General features: G+C 49.1%; 1 protein-coding gene across 1 annotated transcript in view; it reads left to right on the top strand.

Annotated features, from left to right (window-relative positions):
• The first annotated feature begins 3,825 nt into the window (after positions 1-3,825).
• The window catches only part of MOV10L1 (Mov10 like RNA helicase 1), a 61,070-nt gene continuing 41,359 nt past the window's right edge, over positions 3,826-23,536 (top strand). The window contains exons 1-8 of the mRNA XM_068971570.1: positions 3,826-3,922; positions 5,627-5,811; positions 12,935-13,097; positions 18,878-18,990; positions 19,458-19,645; positions 22,053-22,196; positions 22,459-22,703; positions 23,038-23,170. Of these exons, the coding sequence (XP_068827671.1) occupies positions 3,826-3,922; positions 5,627-5,811; positions 12,935-13,097; positions 18,878-18,990; positions 19,458-19,645; positions 22,053-22,196; positions 22,459-22,703; positions 23,038-23,170 (1,268 nt within the window). The remainder of the gene's footprint in view (positions 3,923-5,626; positions 5,812-12,934; positions 13,098-18,877; positions 18,991-19,457; positions 19,646-22,052; positions 22,197-22,458; positions 22,704-23,037; positions 23,171-23,536) is intronic.

The following is a 23,536-nucleotide window of genomic DNA, read 5'->3' on the forward strand; positions in this document are numbered from 1 at the left end:
CAAGGGGTTCTCAGCTGTCCACGCACTTACCTCCGTGGTGATTCTGGTGGTGGGAGCACTGGTCTCTGGGTGATGGGCTCCTGTTACTGAGTCACTGTGCCTTGGCGTCCAGTGAGAACTATTCACAGATGGAACAAAAGCCCGGCAGAACTGCACTTAAGCCAGGGAAGCCGGACTGCCTCCTGCATTTCAATGAGGGCACAGAGCGAGGGTCCTGGAAGGTTCCCGGTTGTTGTGTAACTGCTGGCCCAGAGCTCCACTCCGTCCTGCGCTCCTGCATCTGCCAGGAGCAGGGGGCCTCTTCTGGTTCCCCTGTGGCAGGCAGGCTGTGGGCACCAGAGTGGGCCTCTCGGGAGAAAGAGTATGCCCGAGTGCAGAACTGCACCAAGCTGAGGATCCTGGAAGGCTGGACAGCCGAGTGCTTGACTCGTTTGGAAACCAGCACGGTTTTATCCAAAGCCTTACTCTCCGTCCTTTCTGGAAGCCCTTTTCCATCCCTGCCATCACAAGAGAAAGGCCCTTCACAAGGTCACACGCAGTGCTATTTGCGCTCCACGTGGCTGGCCTGGCCCTTAAACTGTTCGAGATTCTGACCCAAGGGTCCCTGTGAGCCACGTGGGTCCCGCTGTTCCCTTTATTTCTGCTCACCACGGAGAGGGAAAGGACGGGCATGCGTTTTGCCCAGACTCTGGGTGTTACTGTTCAGTCACTCAGTCATGTCTGACTTTTTGCAACCCCATGGACTGCAGCACGCCAGGATTCCCTGTCCTTCACTATCTCAAGGAGTTTGCTCAAATTCACGTCCATTGAGTCGGTGATACCATCCAACCATCTCATCCTCTGTGGCCCCCTTCTCGTCCTGCCCTCAATCTTTCCCAGAGTCAGGGTCATCAACCTGCTCAGAAGCTGCAAAGTATCAATACTCCTCACTGTCCTTTAGCCTTCCCTATTTGCCATTGCTTGTGAACTTCACACACGGTCAATGCGCTCCAGAACAAAAACCACAGTCACAGAAAACTAACCCAAATGATCACGTGGACCACAGCCTTGTGTAACTCAATGAAGCTATGAGCCATGCTGTGCAGGGCCACCCAAGACGGACCAGGTCATGGTGGAGAGTTCTGACAAAACATGGTCCCGTCCTTTTGCCTTGAGAACCCATGAACAGCATGAAAAGACAAAAAGATGTGATGTCAGAAGATGAGCCCCTAGGTCGGTCGGTACACAGAGACTCCGGTGCCCCACAGTCACAACGTCAGTCTCTTGTATTCTCAGGAGCCAAAGCGTTCCACAGAGCTGGCCCCTCAGACCACAAGCCCACATCACGCCCAAGCAAAGGCTTCAGTTCCCATCACGGGATGCTCAGTGTCTCAGTTTTTCAACCAATCAAAAAGTATTAGAATTAATTTTCACAAACTGTGAGGTCAAGAAGGGATTTTAAACATTGAAAACCTCCCAAACCTCTTTAGTGACTGCCTTTTAAAGCAATAAGCGCAATTAGCAGGGAGACTGTCAACCAGTGGAACTCTTCGCTTCTCTCCTTGCTCGAAGGTTTCACCATGTCTGTGCATTTCCAAAGTTGTGGAAACACAAATAAGCACTCTGGAATTAGAGATGGTGGGACAAACGCCTCCCAAGTGTCCTGGGAAGAACCTCCCCATCTCCGGCAGCAACACCAGTCTCTAGAACAAGCCCCATCCCTCGCACGAACTCTGTCCCTAAAGTGCCCTCTCTCCCTCTGTGCTGCCGAGGCCCTGCTCATGGTTCAACATTTACCCTGCTATCCAGCGCACACTTGCAGGATAGGTAGGACAGGCCACGGCCCTTCCCGTGTGGAGTCCAAAGCCTAATGCGGGACAGGCACACGGGATAAAGGGGTGTGTTCTGTGGGGACGCAACTGACTTCCCCTGTGATGGCACATAAGTCCAGGGAGGGCGTGGGGGGCTACTCAGGGGAGTTAGGGTGGGCCTCACTGAGGGGGGGCAGTGGTGAGGAGGGTAGGGGAGCAGAGGTGCCCCAGGTGCAGAGGCATGGAGGTGGCAAGGCTGGAGGGAGGTGGGCACAGGGACCCTGTGGGGCAAGGTGCAGGTGAGGTGCCCAGGCACGAGGCACCTGAGGACGTGGAGACAGCCGTGGCTTGGACTCTGAGATGCACTTGCTGGGCAGAAGAGTGAGCGTCCAGCTGGATGGCGCACAGGCCCTGGGACCGTAGGTGAGAGCAGGTGTTGGCAGGACGGAGGGGGAGCCGCGGGCGTGGTCAGAAGCCACCAGATTCTTGATAGACTGAAAAGTCAAGCAGACGTGCTGTCTGAATAACGTGAGATGAGGGGTGCAGGAGTTCAGGGGACTGGAAGGTTCCTGGCCCGAGAGGTGCAGCTGCCTCACCTGAGACAGAAAACAGAGAGCAAGAGTTTTGTCCACTGAACAACTCAGCCACAAGCCTGTGTTCCACGACAAGAGAAGCCACCGCAATGAGAAGCCTGCTTGCCACAACAAGAGAAAGCCAAAGCACATCAACAAAGACCCAGCTTAGTCAAAAGTAAACAAAAACTTTGTAAAAAAAATTGCATATGCAACTAATTGACACTTAAAGTAATATATGGTCTTAAATGCTTATGTTAAAAATGAAGAAAGTGCCATTCCAAAATTCAATATCTAATTTTCCAACTTAAAAAGTTAGAAAAGCACAAATCAAACTAGAAGAAGAAGGGGGAGGGAAGGGGAAGAGGAGTGGAAGGGGGAGAAGGAGGAGGAAGAGAAGGCAAGAAATAATGAATAGAAAAAAAGTCAGTGAAACCAAAAGGTATTTTTTGAAAAGATGAAATTGATAAACACGTAGCTAGACTGATGAAGACAAACAAGAGGACAGACATTAATTACCAAAGTCAGGAATGAGAGATGGTTCACAGTGGATCACGGAGACAGTAAAAGGATAGTAAGGAAATGCCATGAACAAAATATGCCAACAATTTGCCACATTGGCTAAAACGGACAATCCCTTAAAATTACCAAAGTTTATGCAATATTGCTGAATATTGGTAACAGCCCTTTAACCAATACAAAAGTTGAATTTGTTAAAACAGATATACAATATGTTTGATAGGCCACGAGGCAGGCTGTTCCAGTTAGCACAGAGTTCAAGCCAAATCAGGTATAAGCCCAGAGGACGGCCACACACCTCAATAAATGAAAAATTCCTCATCACTCAGGCACAAAATTACCAAGCTGGATCAATACACAAAACAGACAATACACCATGACCAAGTTGAGCTTCCCAGGAAAGCACGGTGGGTTAACATTTGAAAATTCAATCAACGTAATTCACTCTCATTAACACGCTAAAATAGAGAAACAAGACGTCATTTCACTAGACACAGGAAAAGCATTTGAGAAAACTCCCCACCCAAGCACCGTAAGAACTCTCAGGAAAGTGGGCAGAGGGGACTTCTCCAACTTGATATGGCACATTTGCCAAAGCTACACCTAACAGCAACGAGCAGCCAAACGTTCGGCCGGCTCCCGTCCAGGAGGCAAGCACAGCCACCTTGCCCGCACGAAGCCCGGCCGACCTGCTCCGGGCCCCACCCACCAGCACAGGCGTGACGTCACTCCCACAGGGCGCACTAACGGTCGCAACCGCCCGCCACTCGCAGCTAACAGTCTCCGCGCGCGGCACCCACATTGGCCGAGCGCCACAGGCGCCGCAACCCTATTGGCCAAGCTCCAGGGCGCGCTGGCGCGAGCGTCGCAGCGCATTGGCGGCAGGAGCGGCGTGCCGCGTGCGGGCACGTCAGGCTGCGGCGCTGAGGCGGGGCGGCCAGGCCATGCTGCGCCTCGCGGCCAAGGTGGTGTCCTTCTTCTGGAGGAAGGCGGACTGCCCAGAGGAGGAGGCCGGGCCGCTGGGGTCCGAGCTCGCGGAAGGTGCCTCGCGGGGAGGGCCCTGAGGCGGCCCAGCCTTAGTGGGCGCTGCCCGGGCCGGGGCGGCCGGTAACCTAGTAGTAGCCCCGGAGCTCCGAGGCCTGGTTCCCGCGCCTGCGCTGAGGGTGGGGGTGGGGAGTGGCCCGAGCCGGGTCCAGGGCCTCTGCGTGACCAGACCAGGGTCTGAGAGACCCCGACGTCACCTTTGTGCTGTCTTCTCCCTCTAAGCTGAGGCGTGTCTCTTTCATGGCGATCTCTTCCCAGCGTAGGATCTGTGTCTCCTTTCCGCTTGGTTTTTTCACGCGCTGCAAGCGCCCTGACACGAGACCCTCAACAGGTTCCCGCTCTTTCTCTGTCAGTGTCCCAGCAGTTGTGTGCATTCACGGCTCTGGAAAGGGTGACCCCGGCTATCCTAAACTGCCCTTTTAGTCCCATGGGGTCTTGCTCTTGAAATTGTTATCGAACGCCTTTCCTGAAGTCCAGGCAGTACTTCTGATTCTGGAACCCGGAATTACACAGTCCCCAAGGTTCTTGGTATTTTCTCCCAACCCCTCTTTCTGTCCAAGACTTGAGCGCTGGGTAGTGAGTCTGTAGTTGCTTTCTGTAACCTCCCAAAACACGAAATTCTCAGCGAGAGAAGCCAGAACGTCAGTCATGGAGCTACTTGTTGTCTCAACGTGCTATTAGCCGTCTGCAGCTGGCGTTTTGCCTCTTCAGCAACCTGCGGCCTGGAGCAGGTCGCTTCACCCATCCAGGCCTGGCCTTGTCTATCAGTGCAGCGTCTCAGCAGCAGTAGGATTGCAGCTCGGCCTCAGTGGGCTTCCAGCTGGGCCAGGGCGCACTCAGGTGTCTTCTGTGTCTGAGAAGGAGCGGGAGTTCCAGGCCCAGGTCTCTGAGTGGATGAGGGAAGGCCTGCTCTGCCCCAGACTTGCCCCCCAGGCCCAGAATCTTCCAGCAGTGCCTGCCTAGGATTGAGTGCTCAGTTGTGTCCCACTCTTTGCAACCCAGTGGACTATAGCCCACAGGCTCCTCTGTCAATGGGATTCTCCAGGCCAGAATACTAGAGTGGCTTGCCATTTCCTCCTCCAGGGGATGTTCCTGAGAAGGAATTGAACCTGGGTCTCCGGCATTGCTGCTAGTTTCTTTTACCACTGGGCCATCTTGGAAGCCATTTCTGGTATGATGAAATAATACAGAATCTCCTAGCCCTGCTGCTGGTAGTGTTGGTGATGAGAAAGACAATAGTGGTGATAAGAGTGCACAGTAGTGACTCCCCCACTGCTGCTCTAAAGCAGCCCCCATCCTGTGCCAGCAACTCAGAGGTCTGTGCCTTGCACATTCTGTCATGTAATAACCTTCACACAGCTCTCTTGGACTGTGACTGTCTCCATTTTACAGATGAGGACAGGCACAGACCTAGCCCAGGGTTCCACAGATGGCAGGGCAAGAGCTGGGCATCCGACCCAGGCAACCTGGCTCTAGAGTCAGAGCTCTCCCCATGGTGCCTACCACCTGTGCCCTTTGGAGTAACCTAGGAAGTCTGCCTCCAAAACCCTACGTTCTGAGCACTCTGTTCTTCAGGGAGGTTCTCAGCCCACAGGGCTTCTAGCCACAAGGATGCTCTGAGCTCCACTGTTCCCTGGGAGACTCAACTGTAGTGTGCACTTGCTTTGTGGTCAATGTAACCTCTCTCTTTACCTGTCTCAGGTGACACCAGGTTGAAAACTGTCCAGGGTGTCGTGACAAGGTACTGCAGTGATTATGGCATGATTGATGATTTGATCTACTTCTCCAATGAGGCTGTGACTAGCAAAGTGCTTCTAAATGTCGGACAGGAAGTTATTGCAGTTGTGGAAGAAAATAAGGTGTCAAATGGACTGAAAGCAATCCGGGTAAGGCCCACCATCCTCCTCTTAGAGACAACCTATAGTTTTATGCCATGGAGGAAATCAGTGTTACCACTTCATTATCTATTCTTCTAGTCATTTAAAAAGCTATTGTTACAAATGATAGGTATTTGGACCCTTTGTTATCCAGTTAGCAAAGATAATTAATGAACTCTACTATGCAGCAAATTTTTCTTTAAAAAAAATAGTATTATTGCTCTCTGATTTCCTGATGTTAGTTAGAGGGTATGCATGTTTAACATTTTAATGGTTATCGTCAAATTATCCTTCAAGAACTTCGTGCTAATTATACTCAGGAGCAGGATGAGAGACTTTAGTTACCCATATTGGCAAGGGTATGGACTTAGGCATCTCGGAAATCTTCACCAGTCACTTTGATAAGTGAGCTTATTGTTTTAATTTGCATTTAAGCCTTAAAATAGACTAAATATTCACATTTTTTTCCTTTGAGTTATTTTAGTGTCCTTTATACATTTTGTTTGTTGGGTTCAGCTATTTAAAATTAAACTTTCTACATTACAGAATTAAGTTTCATTCCACATAGTTAATGGGTCTGTCTATTCCTTGTGGCTCCAGGGCTTTATGTGAATCCTTAGAGAGGCTTTTCACACTTCTCAGTTCAGACATGAGAACTCAGGTTTTCTTCTGAAAAATTGTTTATTTACATTTAAATGTCTAATTTCCCTGGAACTTACTGGCTGTGTGGACTGAAAGAAGGAACCAGACATTTCTTTCCTGGTAGCTCGCCAGTCATCCGCTGAGTGGTGCAGTCTTTCCTACTGAGTTGGAAGGTCCCAGAATCCCACCTATCTGGGACCCTGTCGGTCCTGATGCCTTCACTTGGCCCCTGTGGCACAGTCACATCCTTGGGTGGCAGGCTGGTTTCCCTCTTCCTGTCTGTGGATGGGCTTCTCTGGCTTTCCCCTTCTTCTGGATGAACACTAGAGTCATCCTGCTGTTTCTCCTCCTTGGCTCAGACTCACCTGGACCAGCGCAGAGTACATGGATCCGCTTAGGTCAAGTGACACGGACCAGAGCGAGTTTTCACCAGCTACAGATTATGTCCACTTATTTAAGCCTTCCTTTGTGTGTTTTTGATCACTTATGTTCTGCAGATTCCTTCTTAAGTTTTTGAGAATTGTATTGATTTTGTTTCATTATCAATATGATTTTCTTTTGTGTTTTCAATCTTTTTCTTCCCTTATAGGAAATCTGTTGATTTTTGGTATATAATTTGGTATCTGCTAAACTTACTGAGTTCAACTACTTTTTTAAATGGTCATGACATACCATCTACCAACCATATGTCGCTATTTAGATTTATTAAAATTAAGTAAAATTTAGAATTAACTCCTCAGTTTCATGAACTACATTTTAAGTACTAAACATGACTGGTGGCGCCAAATTGGATGCTTCCAACATAAACCATCTCTATTAGGGCAGAAGGGCCTGTGGAGTTGCTCTGGGCTGGAGCATGCCGCCCCTGGGGAACAGCACCTTCTGCTCATGCTCCACCTGAACTCTTGACTCTTCAGACAGAGTGCTTCCTTGCTTGTTTTTAGCTCTGCTGGAAGAGGCCTGTATCACTTGATGTACCAACACTAGGTAGGAGTAACTGACTTCCACTGTGAAAGTTGTGGAATTGGCTCATTTCTACTAGCCTCTGGATTTATTTGCTCATTTTTTTGTTTAGGTTTTTTTTTATCATGGTAAAATGTGTATAACATGAAATTGTTAACCATTTAAAGTTTCTTGATGCCATTCAGTGGCACTAAGTACATCATGTTGTTGTGCACCCATAGGACTACTTTTACAACTTCTCATCATTCCAAATAAGAACTCTATACCCACTAAATAATAACCTATTGTTCTACTTTCTGTCTCTATGAGTTTGACTATCCTGGGATGCTTCATGTAAGTGGAATCATGTATTAGTCCTTTTGTATCTGCCTTATTGGACTTAATATAATATTTTCAGAGTACATCCACGTACCAAGTATCAGCTATTCATTCCTTTTTATGGTTAAATAACATTCTATTGTATGTATAGACTGTATTTTGTTTCTCCACTCCCCTGTTGATGGACACCTGGGTTGTCTCTACCTTTTGGCTGTTGTGGATAATTCTGCTGTGGAAAGTACCTTTTGAGTCCCTGTTTTCAACTCTGGAGTCTGTACCTTGCAGTAGAATTGAATGGTCATATGGTAATCCTATGGGCTTCCCAGGTAGTTCAGTAGTAAAGAATCTGTCTGCCATTGCAGGAGACAGAGATATGGGTTCGATCCCTGGATCAGAAATATCCCCTGGAGTAGGAAATGGCAACCCACTCCAGTCTTCTTGCCTGGCAAATTCCATGAACAGAGAAACCTGGGGAGCTACAGTGTATGGGGTTTCAAAGAGTTGGACATGACTGAGAGACTAAGCATGCATGTAAGGTAACCCTATATTTAACTTCTGGAGAACCCACCAAATTTTCCCCAGTGGCTGCGCCATTTTACATTCCCACCAACAGCACAGAGTTCCACTTTCTCCATGTCTCCACCAATGTGAATTATTTTCCTTTTTTTTTGATAGTAACCACACTAGTGAGAAAAGGAAAGATAAACCCATTTGAATGCAGAGTTCCAAAGAATAGCAAGGAGAGATAAGAAGGCCTTCCTCAGCGATCACTGCAAAGAAATAGAGGAAAACAATAGAATGGGAAAGACTAGAGATCTCTTCAAGAAAATTAGAGATACCAAGGGAACATTTCATGCAAAGATGGGCTCAATAAAGGACAGAAATGGAAGGGACCTAACAGAAGCAGAAGATATTAAGAAGAGGTGGCAAGGATACACAGAAGAACTGTACAAAAAAGATCTCCATGACCCAGATAATCACGATGGTGTGATCACTCATCTAGAGCCAGACATCCTGGAATGTGATGTCAGTGGGCTTTAAGGAAGCATCGCTGCAAATCAAGCTAGTGGAGGTAATGGAATTGCAGTTGAGCTATTTCAAATCCTAAAAGATGATGCTGTGAAAGTACTGCACTCAATATGCCAGCAAAGTTGGAAAACTCAGCAGTGGCCACAGGACTGGAAAAGGTCAGTTTTCATTCCAATCCCAAAGAAAGACAATGCCAAAGAATGCTCAGACTACTGCACAATTGCACTCATCTCACATGCTAATAAAGTAATGCTTAAAATTCTCCAAGTCAGGCTTCAGCAATACGTGAACTGTGAACTTGCGGATGTTCAAGCTGGTTTTAGAAAAGGCAGAGGAACCAGAGATCAAATTGCCAACATCCGCTGGATCATGGAAAAAGCAAGAGAGTTCCAGAAAAACATCTATTTCTGCTTCATTGACTATGCCAAAGCCTTTGACCGTGTGGATCACAATAAACTGGAAAATTCTGAAAGAGATGGGAATACCAGACCATCTGACCTGCCTCTTGAGAAACCTGTATGCAGGTCAGGAAGCAACAGTTAGTACTGGACATGGAACAACAGACTGGTACCAAATAGGAAAACGAGTACATTAAGGCTGTATATTGTCACCCTGCTTATTTAACTTCTATGCAGAGTACATCATGAGAAACGCTGGGCTGGAGGAAGCACAAGCTGGAATCAAGATTGCCGAGAGAAATATCAATAACCTCAGCTATGCAGATGACACCACCCTTATGTCAGAAAGTGAAGAAGAACTAAAAAGCCTCTTGATGAAAGTGAAAGAGGAGAGTGAAAAAGTTGGCTTAAAGCTCAACGTTCAGAAAACTAAGATCATGGCATCCAGTCTCATCACTTCATGGCAAATAGATGAGGAAACAGTGGACATAGTGGCTGACTTTATTTTTCTGGGCTCCAGAGTCACTGCAGATGGTGATTGCAGCCATGAAATTAAAAGACGCTTGCTCCTTGGAAGGAAAATTGTGACCAACCTAGACAGAATATTAAAAAGCAGAGACATTGCTTTGCCGACAAACGTTTGTCTAGTCAAGGCTATGGTTTTTCCAGTGGTCATGTATGGATGTGAGAGTTGGACTATAAAGAAAGCTGAGCGCCAAAGAATTGATGCTTTTGAACTGTGGTGTTGGAGAAGACTCTTGAGAGTCCCTTGCACTGCAAGGAGATCCAACCAGTCCATCCTAAAGGAGATCAGTCCTGAGTGTTCATTGGAGGGACTGATGTTGAAGCTGAAACTCCAGAACTTTGACCACCTGATGCAAAGAGCTGACTAATTTGAAAAGACCCTGATGCTGGGAGGGATTGGGGGCAGAAGGAGAAGGGGACGACAGAGGATGAGATGGTTGGATGGCATCACCGACTCGATGGACATGGGTTTGTCCGGACTCTGGGAGTTGGTGATGGACAGGGAGGCCTGGCATGCTGCAGTTCATGGGGTCACATGGGGTCACAAAGAGTTGGACACAACTGAGCAACTGAACTGAACCCTAGTGAATGTGTCTTACTGTGGTTTTGATTTACGTTTTTCTAATAGTAACACTGAACATCTTTTCATGTGTTTATAGGTCAATTATAACAACATGTATCTTCAGAGAAATGTCTTTTCAGTTCCTTTGCTTATATTTTAATCAAGTTATTTTCTTATCGAATTGTAAAACTTCTTTATATATTCTGATACTAATCCCTTATCAGATGTGTGATTTACACATTTTTCCTCCTAATCTGTGGCTTTTTCACTTTTTCTTTTAAGTTTATTCATTTCGGCTGCACTGGGGCTTTGTTTCTGTGCGCAGGCTTTTCTCTGGTTTTGGCGAGCAGGGGCCACTCTCTAGTCACGGTGCTCTGGCTTCTCTTGTGGCAGAGCGTGGGCTCCAGGGCACTTGGCCTTCAGTAGTTGCAGTGCAGGGGCTTAGTTGCTCTTCAGCAGCATATGGGATCTTCCCAGGCCAGAATCGTACCAGCGTCCTCACATTGCAAGGCAGAGTCATAGCTACTGGACCAGCAGGGAAGCCTCTTCACTTCTCTCAATAATATCCTTTGATGCACCGAAGTTTTCAATTCTGATGAAGTCCAATTTATCATTTTTAATAGCCTGTGCCTGATGTCACATTTAAAAAATATCCCAAGATCATGAAGTTTTTCTCCTATGCTTTCTTCTAAGAGTTTTATAGGGTTAGCTTTTAAATTTAAATCTTTGACCCACTTTTTAGTTAGTTACTGAATATGGTGTTGGATGAGAGTTTGACTTCGTCTTTTACGTGCTGGGATCCAGTTTTCCCAGCACCATTCCTTGAGAAGATTACACCACATGGAAAACCTTTTCTCCTTTGAATGGTCTGGCACCTTTGTTGAGAGTCATTTGACCATATATGTGAGGGTTTATTTCTGGGCTCCTTATTTTGTTTGATTGGTGTTTTGTATGTCTCTACAGTCTTTTAATTATTGTAGCTTGGTAGTAAGTTTTGAAATAAAAAAAGGTGAGTTTTCCAAGTTTGTCCATCCTTTTCTAGATTGTTTTGGCTATTCAAGGTCCCTTGAGATTCCATACGAATTTTCGGATGGGTTTTTCTGTTTCTTCAAAAACCATCATTGGGATTTTGACAGAGATTGCACTGACTCCATCGGTCACTTTGGGCAGTCTTGATGTCTTCGTGTTAATCCATGGGTGTGAGGTGTGTTTCCACTTGTTTGTGTCTTCTCTGCCTTCTTTCCTGGGGAGGGCTTCCCTGGTGGCTCAGCCGGTAAAGAGCCTGCCTGCAAATGTGGGAGACCTGAGCTCGATCCCTCGGTCAGGAAGATCCCCTGGAGAAGGAAATGGCAACCTACTCCAGTATTCTTGCCCAGAGAATCCCATAGATGGAGGAGCCTGGCGGACTCCTGTCCACAGGGTCGCGAAGAGTCAACACGACTGAGTGAGTAACACTAGCTTCTTCCAGTCACATTTGCAGTTTCAGTGTTCAAGTCTTTCACCTTCTTGGTTAAATTCTTAAGTATTTGATTCTTTTTTGATGCTATCATAAATGGAATTGTTTTCTCCGTTTTTTTTTTTTTGGATCATTTATTACAGGTAAATAGAAATACAGCTGATTTTTATATGTTGATTTTTGTATCCTGTAACTTTGCTGAATTTGTTTATTGGCTCTAACAGGTGTTTTGTAGATTGTTTAGCATTTTCTGGATGTAAGATCTTGCTCAGTAATGTCTGACTCTTTGCAACCCTGTGGACAGTAGCCCGCCAGGCTCTTTTTCCATGGAATTCTCCAGGCAAGAATACTGGAGTGGGTAGCCCCATTCCCTTCTCTAGAGGATATTCCCGACCCCAAGGATCAAACCCAGGTCTCCTGCATTGCAGGCATCTAAGTCTTCAGGGAAGCCCGTATTAGATCATGTGGTGTTGTTCAGCCTCTGTTGTGTTCGACTCTTTGCGACCCCATGGACTGCAGCATACCAGGCTTCCCTGTCCTTCATCCACCAGAGCCTGCTCAAATTCATGTCACTGAGTTGGTGATGCCATGCAACCATCTTGTCCTGTGTTGTCCCCTTCTCCTTCATTCAATCTTTCCCTGCATCAGGGTCTTTTCCAATGAGTCAGCTCTTATATTAACTTCAAATAAATAGTTTCACCTCTTCCTTTCCAATCTGGATATTAAAATTTCTTCTTCTTGGCTAATTGCTTTGGCTGGGACTTCCAGTATTCTGTTGAACAGAAGTGGTGAAAGCACTCATCCTTGCCTTTTCCTTATCCTGGGGAAAACCTTTCAGTCTCACCACTGAGTGTCATGGGAGCACTGGGTCATATGTGGTCTTTATAGTACTGAGGAAGTTCCAGTGTCTTCCTAGTTAATTGAGTATTTTTATCATAAAGAAGGTGTTGGATTTTATCAGATGCCTTTTCTGCACCAACTGAGATTATTGTGTATAATTTTTCATTTGTTCTGCCAGATTGCTGGATGGTAGTGACTGGTTTGCATTTGTTGAGCCATGGTTGTGTTCTGGGATGAACCCCTCTCCATCACGATGTGCAGCCCCTTACCATGCGGCTGCATTCGGTTTGCCTGTCTCATTGGGATTTTTGCCACAGTGTTCATAAGGGGTCTTGGCCAGTATTTGGCTTTCTTTGTGGTCCTCAGCATGTCCTAAGTGGTGGTTTGTCTGTCTTGCAGGTGGAAGCTGTCTCGGATAAATGGGACGATGACAGCAAGAGCCACGGTGGGGGGCTGTCTGACCCCAGCCCCCGGGTGCTGATCGGCTGTGTGACCTCGCTGATGGACCGCGTGGGCTACATCAGCCAGACCACGTACTTCTCCCTGGAGAGTGTGTGTGAAGGTGTGCTGGGCAGGTCTCCCTCACATTTACAATTCGTTTTTATGGTTTTTAAAAAATGTTCATGAATAGGGTTGAGGTAACTGCTCGCATCACTGAAAAGACCACGTCTGGGCTCCCTCTGGGAGAAGGCTTGCCGGGGGAGCGGCAGTGAGCTCAGGCTCTGGCGCTGGCGACACACTGCCCCTCGCTCTGTGCCGTTTGTCGTGCAGTTGCCAACTCCTGGGTGGCTGTTCCTTTTCCATAATTGTTGCTCCTGATCTAAGACAACAACGTCACAGATGCTCAGAGGTACTGTGATCTCTTTATTTAGGTGTGTCCAGTGTAAAATAGGACTTGGGGATAACCTGGTACTTTCCCGAGAGGACATCTTTAATCTGGTTTTAGTTGATCTTCCTAGATGGCACAGTGGTAAAGAATCCAGTTTCCAATATCAGAGACACAAGAGACCAGGTTTGATCCCTGGGTTGGGAAGATCCCCTGGAGTAGAAAATGGCAACCCACTCTAATATTCTAGCTTGGAAAATCCCAGGGACAGAAAATCCCAGGGACAGAGAAGCCTGACAGGCTATACAGTTCATGGAGTCGGCAGAGACAGACTCGACTGAAAGACTGAACACGCACACATTAGCTGATCTAAGATTCTGTTTTTATGCCTAAAGAAATCATTTGTCAGCATCATTTTTTGAACAACTATTGTGTGCCTGCTATCTCCAGTGGTGGGCAGGGAGCAAGGCAGGAGGAGACCCAGACGAGTGGGCCCTTGCTCCCCTCCTGAGGAGACACAGTCCTACACATGCTTCATCCTCAGGCAGCACTCAGAGGAACCTGGGGGGGCGGCCTAAGCTGCACACCCTGCTGGGCTGTGCAGTCAAGGGCCCCTGCCCCCATCTGGATGACTCTTCAGTGACCGATGTGTCCAGTCCAGAGACCAGTTTTCATCTACCAGCATCCCTGAGGTCCTCAGAGTGTTGCCCTGAAAGCCTCGACCCCATACCTGTTTCCTGCTTCCTGGGGCTTAGCCCAGACCTCTGACCTGCGGCCCCACCTCAAGGCTGGACCCGTTGACTCAGGTCTCCTCCTGCTCTGACCCTAGGCCTGCCGTGTGTGAACCAGCCAGCTTTGCCCTCTGCCATCTGGTTGGGATTAACCTTGGGGGAGCGTCAGCAGATGGAGGGTGTGGGAGTGAGGTTGGGCTCGGCACCCCTATGCTGTGGCGGCCTGCCTGTGGCTTCACTCCTCTACTGTGACCAAACCAGGGCACCAGGCAAGTGAGTGGCCAAACCGGCACACAGTGGAGAAGTTAGAGGGACATTCAGGTTGGTTAAGAGAAAATCATTTTTAAATGTGTGTGTGTGTGTGTGTGTGTATATATATCTCAATTAGCACATTTATTTTATTTTATTGGTGGGCCTTTACTGTTATTCAAAAACTATTTGCAGTGCTTAAATTCCTTCTAAAAAAGAGAAAACGATACCTGGGCATGTTAAAGAATAGCAAAGCAATCTAATCTTGTGTAGCCATTATATTCTTCGTGTGTATTAACATCTTCTCACTTCTTAGCAGCCCTAATGCCATGTCACTGGTATTGTTCTGAGGAACGTACATTTTTCAGTGTTATCTTAGCTTCATTTTTTCATACAGGGGCCTAGAGTCTTCCTCAAAGCTGCATTTTATGGTCGATGAACTTGAAATTGTAGGCACCTTTGATGGGCTCTCCTTGTAGGCTTTTGTATGCTCAGTTGCTAAGTCATGTTCAACTCTTTGCGACCCCCGTGGAGTGTAGCCCACCAGGCTCCTCTGTCCATGTGATTTCCCGGGCTAGAATGCTGGAGTGGGTTGCCATTCCCTTCTGCTGGTGATCTTCCCAGATGAGGGATTGAACCCCCATCTCCTACATTGCAGGTGGATTCTTTACCACTGAGCCACCTTATAATTAAGGAAATACTAGTAAGCTCAAAGCAAACTCTGGTGAATGTGAGTCATTAACAAGTCTGGGTTTTTTCCTACTGGAACATCCTAACTCTTTTAGCCCAGATGCTTCAGAAGTATTAGTTTACCTCTGTAAGCACAAAGGTGTTCAGATATTTTCATGAGCTAAAGTCTATCAAATAAGTCATCTCTGTGATTTTTTTTTTAATCTTGCAGCAAATTTGGAAGCTGTAAACTTGTTGTAGGCCTTGATGGTTTTAACTTATTCATTGCTGAATATCAGTTTATCAAACTAAAAGAGCTCGATTGAAAGGCTCCTCACACAGGCAGTAGGCGTCATGTCCAGGTGTTCAGGTCTGAGCTGAGCCATCACACAGGGTCTTACTGCTTCAGGTTCTCTGCGCTTCTATGGGAGCGAGCGTCACCATGTCGTGTTTACAGGCTATATTCTCAATAACTGCAGTTCACAAAAGTCTTAAAACTGAAGGTTTTTTTTTTCTTTTGTTCCATCTCCCGCTCAACCCCCACCCTGCCCCACCCCCACCCTGCCGTGATGCACAGCTTGTGAAATCTTGTTCCACAACCAGGGGTTGAACCCAGGCCTCACCAGTGAGAGCACTGAGTCCTAATCACCGGACCACCTAGGGATTCCGTAAACCCAAAGATTGTTTGCGTCCACATTTACTGAGTACTTTAATTAAAAATTGCCAACTGATTTTGAACAAAGTGTAACCAAAATTTGGAGCTCTCACCTGTAAAAAGTGGAAGGAGCACCATTGTAGGGTTGATTTACAAAGCACTTCTTCAGAGGTTCAACCATTTGTAAAATTCAGACTGCGGGGCAGCCAAGAGGAGCAGGCCACTAGGCTGCACGGTCTGTTCACTTTAACACTGTCTTTGCCTCGGGGCTCTGAGGCTGAGTTGCCTGCACGCGTCTGTCAGTCTCCGTGGCTGCAGCCTGTCCTCTCACTCACTGACCAGCACAGCGTGGGGGAGACCTGGGCCTGTGGGCACATGGTGGTTCCTGTACGTTGCTGCCCCACAGGTTTCTCAGTGCGCACGGATCTTGTTGCTGTTACAATTCCATCAGAACTTGCACTCATGTGTGTTGTCATGGTAAAAGCAAATAATCTTTTTCCAGTGTTGGGTTTTTAAACTGAACTACAGTAGCATTCGCAATAACGTCAGATGTATCTCCTTCAACAGAATAGTCTTCCAGAATCTTTACTTTGATTCCATGATTCTGATGGGGCAAAAAAATGAACTAGTTTATGATTTGCTTCACTGTTTTTCTCTTTAAAATAACTTTTATACAGCTAGCACAGTAGTAGTTATTGCTTCACTTCTTGTGTGTGTTGGGAGATATAGAATTAAAAATTAGCAAAATTGTATCAATTATTTGATAAATGAAGGCATGGCTTACGAAACAACAAGTAAAGATTTCTCAGTGGTGTGTTAACTTGTGCTTCTGGGCATCATCCTCCTAAAAAACTCACCGACCTGGAAGCTGGCGCCCAGAAGCTGTGTCTCCTGTGGGTTTGTGCTGCCTGTGCCATGCTCGGTGGCCCCTGTGTGAGAAGCAATGTCCGTAGACGTTTGGGCTGCTCTGTGCTTATCATCAGCTTTCTTGAGAAACAAACTCAGTATGTTATTAGGCACTGTTGTCTTCTCAGCTTAATAAAAATGTTTATTACAAAAGAACCAAACGGTTATCAGCAGGTATAGCTCCACCACATACCGCAGCGGCTCAGCTGCTGCCTCACGTCCCTGGTCCTGTAATTCCCCACTCTCTGCTGAGGGGACACCGAGGGCTCCCCTGCCTGAGCTGGGGCGGACGCAGCTGCCCAGGCCTCGAGTGTGAACACACCTCCCTGTGTCTCCACGTGCCCACGTGTCCCTGATGAGGAGGATGGGGGGCCGCTCCTAGTGTCTGATGGAGCTGGCAGAGGAGCGCCATGAACGCCCGTGCCTCCTGGAGCTCACCTCGCAGTTGTCAACCACAGTGTTTGGTTATATGTATGCTGTATACGCTGCTGCTGCTGCTGAGGCGCTTCAGTCCTGTCCGACTCTGTGCGACCCCATAGATGACAGCCCACCAGGCTCCCCGTCCCTGCGATTTTCCAGGCAGGAACACTGGAGTGGGCTGCCATTTCATGCATTTCCAATGCATGAAAGTGAAAAGTGAAAGGGAAGTCACTCAGTTGTGTCCGACTCTTAGCGACCCCATGGACTGCAGCCCACCAGGCTCCTTCATCCATGGATTTTCCAGGCAAGAGTACTGGAGTGGGGTGCCATTGCCTTCTCTGATGCTATATATGCATGTATGTATAATTGCTATATATGTATAACATAATGTATATACTTTTATATTATATAGCATACGATTACATATAATTATGTATTACGTATGATTACATACAGTGTATCATTTCAGTTCAGTTCAGTCGCTCAGTCGTGTCCGACTCTTTGCGACCCCATGAATCGCAGCACACCAGGCCTCCCTGTCCATCACCATCTCCCAGAGTTCACTCAGACTCACATTCATCAAGTCCGTGATGACATCCAGCCATCTCATCCTCTGTCATCCCCTTCTCCTCCTGCCCCCAATCCCTCCCAGCATCAGTCTTTTCCAATGAGTCAACTCTTCGCATCAGGTGGCCAAAGTACTGGAGTTTCAGCTTTAGCATCATTCCTTCCAAAGAAATCCCAGGGTTGATCTCCTCAGAATGGACTGGTTGGATCTCCTTGCAGTCCAAGGGACTCAAGAGTCTTCTCCAACACCACAGTTCAAAAGCATCCATTCTTCGGCACTCAGCCTTCTTCACAGTCCAACTCTCACATCCATACATGACCACAGGAAAAACCGTAGCCTTGACTAGATGGACCTTAGTCGGCAAAGTAATGTCTCTGCTTTTGAATATGCTATCTAGGTTGGTCATAACTTTTCTTCCAAGGAGTAAGCATCTTAATTTCATGGCAGCAGTCACCATCTGCAGTGATTTTGGAGCCCAAAAGAATAAAGTCTGACGCTGTTTCCACTGTTTCCCCATCTATTTGCCATGAAGTGATGGGACCGGATGCCATGATCTTCGTTTTCTGAATGTTGAGCTTTAAGCCAACTTTTTCACTCTCCTCTTTCACTTTCATCAAGAGGCTTTTTAGTTCCTCTTCACTTTCTGCCATAAGGGTGGTGTCATCTGCATAGCTGAGGTTATTGATATTTCTCCCGGCAATCTTGATTCCATCTTGTGTTTCTTCCAGTCCAGCATTTCTCACGATGTACTCTGCAGGTAAGTTAAATAAGCAGGGTGACAATATACAGCCTTGACGTACTCCTTTTCCTATTTGGTACCAGTCTGTTGTTCCATGTCCAGCTCTAACTGTTGCTTCCTGACCTGCATACAGATTTCTCAAGAGGCAGGTCGGGTGGTCTGGTATTCCCATCTCTTTCAGAATTGTCCATAGTTTATTGTGATCCACACGGTCAAAGGCTTTGGCATAGTCAATAAAGCAGAAATAGATGTTTTTCTGGAACTCTTTTGCTTTTTCGATGATCCAGCGGATGTTGGCAATTTGATCTCTGGTTCCTCTGCCTTTTCTAAAACCAGCTTGAACATCTGCAAGTTCGCGGTTCACATATTGCTGAAGCCTGGCTTGGATCATTTTGAGCATTACTTTACTAGCGTGTGAGATGAGTGCAATTGTGCGGTAGTTATATATAATTAACATACATAATATATACTTTATATATACATGTAATAACAATGCTCTGAAAGGTAACTTCAGAGTCTTTTGTACACTTTAATGTTTCAATGTCACCAAGTAACTTGCCTGGTTTCCCTGCCTTGGAGGTTTCGAGCCCTGCAAGGGAGACTGGGTGGAGGCCGAGTACTGGATCCGGCCAGGCACATGGAGCAGTGAGGCCATCTCGGTGAAGCCGCTGAGGTACAAGCGCGTGGACCGGGTAGGTACCGGGCCTCGAGTGTCCATGGGTCCTGGATGCACCAGGAGGTCAGGTCAAGTGACAGTCCGTCTTGGCCAGAGAAGACCCTGACTTCTTACCATGACGACTGGAGGCCGGCCGGCATGCTGGCACAGTTAAATTCTAGGTCACGGGGGTACTCAGTGTCCAAGTGGCTGATGGTGGGGCCCGGGGAGCGGGTGTGGCCTCTGCCTGTGCTGCTAGCAGAGCTGTGGTCTGGGGAGTCAGGGCTGGAGCAGAGGAGGGAATCGGGTTTGTGAGAGGAGGCCGAGTGTGCCCTGGGCTGCTCCCGCCGCCTCGCCTCCGGGCTTCTGCCTGGCCGGCACTGTCCGGGGCGTTGCTTCTCCCCAGAGACCAGCCCGTGCCTCCCTGGCCACGGCAGCCCCGCCCTCCCGGTGCTGGTTTCTGCCCCACTGCGCACGCGCTGCCAGCCCGTGTTGTGCTTGCAGGTCTGCGTGTCCAGCCTCTGTGGGAGGAACGGGGTGATCGATGATTGCATCTTCTTCACCTTGGACTCCCTGAAGCTTCCGGAAGGCTACACGCCGCGCAGGCACGATCTGGTCAGCACGGTGGTGGTGGAGAGCAGCCAGTCCTGCTATGTGTGGAGGGCACTGTGCATGACTCCGGTGCAGACGTGGTGAGGAGGCGGGCGGGCCCAGGGTACGGCTGAGCGTTGGCTCAACAAAACAGGATCCCCTGAGCCGGCAGGTTGCAGGGAGACATCCTAGGCACTGAGGGCTCTTCATGGTTGGCTGAAGGCTGAGTGAAAAGTGGCCTCAGTCTCATGCTAATGATCTTCATGTTTTCCTGGGTTTTGTGAGTTGTATGCTTTTACACATTGGTGTTTCGTAGAACATGTTATACACGGCAAATTTTTAGAGTTACTGAATTTGCTGTATCCGTATTCTTCTCTCTGTGTCCCAGTGACGTTCCACCTCCGACACATGTTTATGAGCACTCCAGGCCTTCCTGAGCTCAGGTTTGAGCAGCAGCACTGCCCTGCGTCCTGCCCGCCTCTGCTCTTTGTCCCTAGTGCTCCCCTAGGAGCACTTTGTCCCTAGTGCAGTCCCTTAGGACTGCCCCTATCCTACAGGAGCAGGTCATGTGTGGGAGGAGGGTCTGTGAGCCGCAGGGCAGGGAGCCTGTCTCGGGAGAAGTGGGCTACCGGCCTGGCCAGGAAGGTGTGCTGTGGGTAGGCTGTGGGCAGAGCAGGGGACATGGCAGGCGGCTCTGCCATGTCCAAACCACCTGGTGGCCACCTCTTCCTGCTCCATGGGGCTTGCTCTCCTTTTGGAGAATGACTCGGCCCATCTGCAAATCAGTGAAGCGTGTGAGACACATTGCCCTCACCCCTACCAGCAGGGAAGCTCAGGAGTTCTGGCTTCAGCCTGTCTGACGGGCCCAGGGGTGTGAGGACCACCCTTGCCATGTGATTGTGGTGGCCACCAGCTGCCTGGAGCAGGAGCCGAGGCCCTGCCCACACGGGTGTCATAGTGGCTCAGAACCTCGTGCTGCTCTCAGGAGACCTCAGGTTGTTGAGACACATGATTCCCTGACCGTCCTCTTTATACTGCAGTTAACTGGGTTCCTGCTGGCTGCTGGCAGGGGTGGGCTGTGGGAGGGTGGTTGGGACTGGCCCAGCTGACCATCCAGGAGAAACAGCTGCCAGCACGCCCTCAGGGCCAGTGTGTCCATCAGAAGGACTCTGGGTCCCTACTGCTCCACCTGTCTGCCTCTCCCCAGCACTTCCCTTAGCCTGCCCTGCAGCTCTCTGTCTCCAGAGGACTCACATCTGCCAAATCGGGTAGGTGGGGGCGTGGGCAGGGGCTCCCTGGCTGTGGGTGGCAAGCTTCAGGCAAGCCTCTTTCGGGCCCCAGCTGCAGTGGCCTCTGCTCCATCCAGGGAGGGGAGCTGGTCCCAGGAGGGAGACGACCAGGCATGTTCCCCTGAGGCCCCTCGGTCTGCCGGGAGCAGCTGTCCTCACAGGGAGCCCGTCGGCCCAGCACGTGCGCCGTGCCCTGTGCCACTGCCCTGGCTCTGCTTCCTCCCGAGCTGGTCCTGCCTTCAGGCTGTAGCCCCACGTCAAGGATGCTGCCCTGCCCTCAGACCCACTGTCACCCGCCCACTCCAGGGCCCGAAGGCCAGCAGCAGCGCTGTGTGCGAGGCAGGGCCTGCCCCCCTCCAGGCCCAGCCTGTGGCAGTCTCCCAGGCCCACCCCCAGGCTCTGGGTGGGTTGAGCCCATTAGCCTGTTCTCCACAGCCCCTGGGTGCTTGGCCGGCTGTAGGACAGATGACCACCCCCACAGCACGCTGGGCTGGGGGGAGGCTCGGCAGCGCTGGCTGTGTGACCAAGGAGGGGAAGACAGGGAGCGAGGAAGATGGGAGGGTGTGTGTGACTGAAACGGATCTGAGGGGGCGGGCAGGCTGAGGTCAAGGATGTTGCCGGTGTGTGGACAGGGGCAGGTGTGAAGGAGCCCGTTTCCAAGTGGCACGGGGTGGGTCAGGGATGGGAAGGAGCTGCGAGTGAGTGGTGGACGCAGCACCTGCACATCACAGCCGTGTCAGCACAGAGGGAACGGATGGCCCCTCCTCAGGGGAGGGCAGCATCTGCTCATTTTCTGAAGATAAAAATTCTTCTTTAGTTTCAGATACTCTGAAGCCAGACTCTTTTTCCCAATGAAATGGGTCCCTGACAAGCCAAGCGCCTCCCTGCAGCCGAGGGGAGGGTCTGAGGAGGAGCGCTGAACGCCCTTCCCTCTGGGTGCAGGGGGCTTGGGTCTCTGGGACACTCTGGTGGAGGCGGCCTGCTCTCAGACCCTCAGGGTCACTGCGGGGGCTCCTCTCCTCTGGAGTCAGCAGGCTTGTGGTTTCTTCGTGAGGGTGACCGGCTGTTCTGCCCAGAGGTCCTCAGGGTGTCCTTCCATGTCACCTCTCTGGGGCTTGGCTCCGTGTCCTGCCCCCTGTGGCTGGTGCCATCCTGTAGGGCAGGGCCTCCGGACACCCCTGCCTGCTGACCTGACAGCGTCCTATGGTGCTTTCTCCAGGGACTTCTCTCCTGCCACTGAGACCGCCGAAGAGGCCTGTGGAGCCCTTTTGCTCAAAAACAAAGGTGATATTGAAGTCACAAGGATGACAAATTTTGGAACTCTGAAAGAAGGAGAAAGCCAAAATATGGTGATCTTGATAGAGTAAGTTTGCCACTTAAAATTACACCATTGGGTTTTAAGCTGTGATTGAAGAATTTCTGTAGAGTGAACTTTACTTTGCCTGTTTGTTTTTCGCTTTATGTGTATCTTTCTAAATTTTCGCCCTGAAGTAGCCTTTTCACTTACACTCAATTAGAAGTATTTTCAATTGTCATTCTCTTGTTACATTGAATTCTGTTTTAAGGTAATAGTGTTTTAGCTTTAAAAATCCTGTCTCTCTTCACAGCTAATTTTCCTTTTGCAGGAATAAAGGAGATGTTCCTCAAAACTTAGTCAGTTGCAAGCTGGGTGGCTGGGATAAAGCTAAACAGTTCAGATTTCAAATGCTGGATGAAACCCAGGTGTGCCCCGAAGTGTCTCCTATTTGTGTACCTGAGAAGGAGAAGGATTTTGCAGATGAAAATATTAACTCGCTAGACAGCTTCAGGGAAAGCACAGCCTGGCAGACCCTGGAGAGCAGTTCGGTGAACAGCAAAGAAGTCTCTTCAGGTAGCCATCTCAGCTGTTACTGTCGGATCAACCGCACCAGCACCTTCAGGCCAGGAGCCGGCGCAGCTGCTCCAGGGTCTGGGCGGGTGGGTGGCAGTGGCTACACTGCTAGCTCTTGGTCTGGACCCTACTCTGGTAACTCGCGGCCGACAGCTGGAGATCGCCCAGTGTGCTTCAGACGAGCTGCTTCCTCTGAACGATTCTAAACTGGGGAGAGCCTGCCTGTGCACCTTTGCCTGTTGGTCACTGTGTGTGCTAGACCCTTCCATCAACACCACTGCGGTCAGAACAGCTCAACTTTGGCCTAATTTTGGTTTTAAATTTCATCTCCTAGGTGACTGTGCCTGTAAAGGAGAAAATGGAGTAAAGGAGAAGAACGTATCACAGAAGCAGGTGACAGAGTCCAAACCCAATGGGCTCATCCCTGCAGGGGGAGAAACTCGAATCGTGATCACATGTGATGCAAAGTACGTGGCTGGAAGGTGTGGACAGAGTTGACCTTAGGACACGTGCACAGGCATCTTGTTCTGTTTCACATGTGGTCCTTCTGGGTGGGATGTTGTGAAAAGGATTGGTGGTTATTTTGGTGGCACAAAATCACAAGGACAAGCACTGGAGAAAAGTGGTCCAGTCCAGGGGCCGAGTCGGGGTACTCACTGAGGCGCTTGTACCCGGCCCTGACTCCTGACTGGTGGGGGACATGAGCCGCTCAGCCCCGCCCGGGAGCCGGTGCCCCAGCCTCCTACTGCTGCTCCCCCTGCCTCCCTTCAGTGTGCCCTGTGCCCTTCCTGCCCCGCCCCTCCCCCCCGGGCAAGCTGGCCAGACGGCGGCTC

Source organism: Capricornis sumatraensis, chromosome 4 (genome assembly GCF_032405125.1).
Source record: "Capricornis sumatraensis isolate serow.1 chromosome 4, serow.2, whole genome shotgun sequence".
NCBI lineage: Eukaryota > Metazoa > Chordata > Mammalia > Artiodactyla > Bovidae > Capricornis > Capricornis sumatraensis.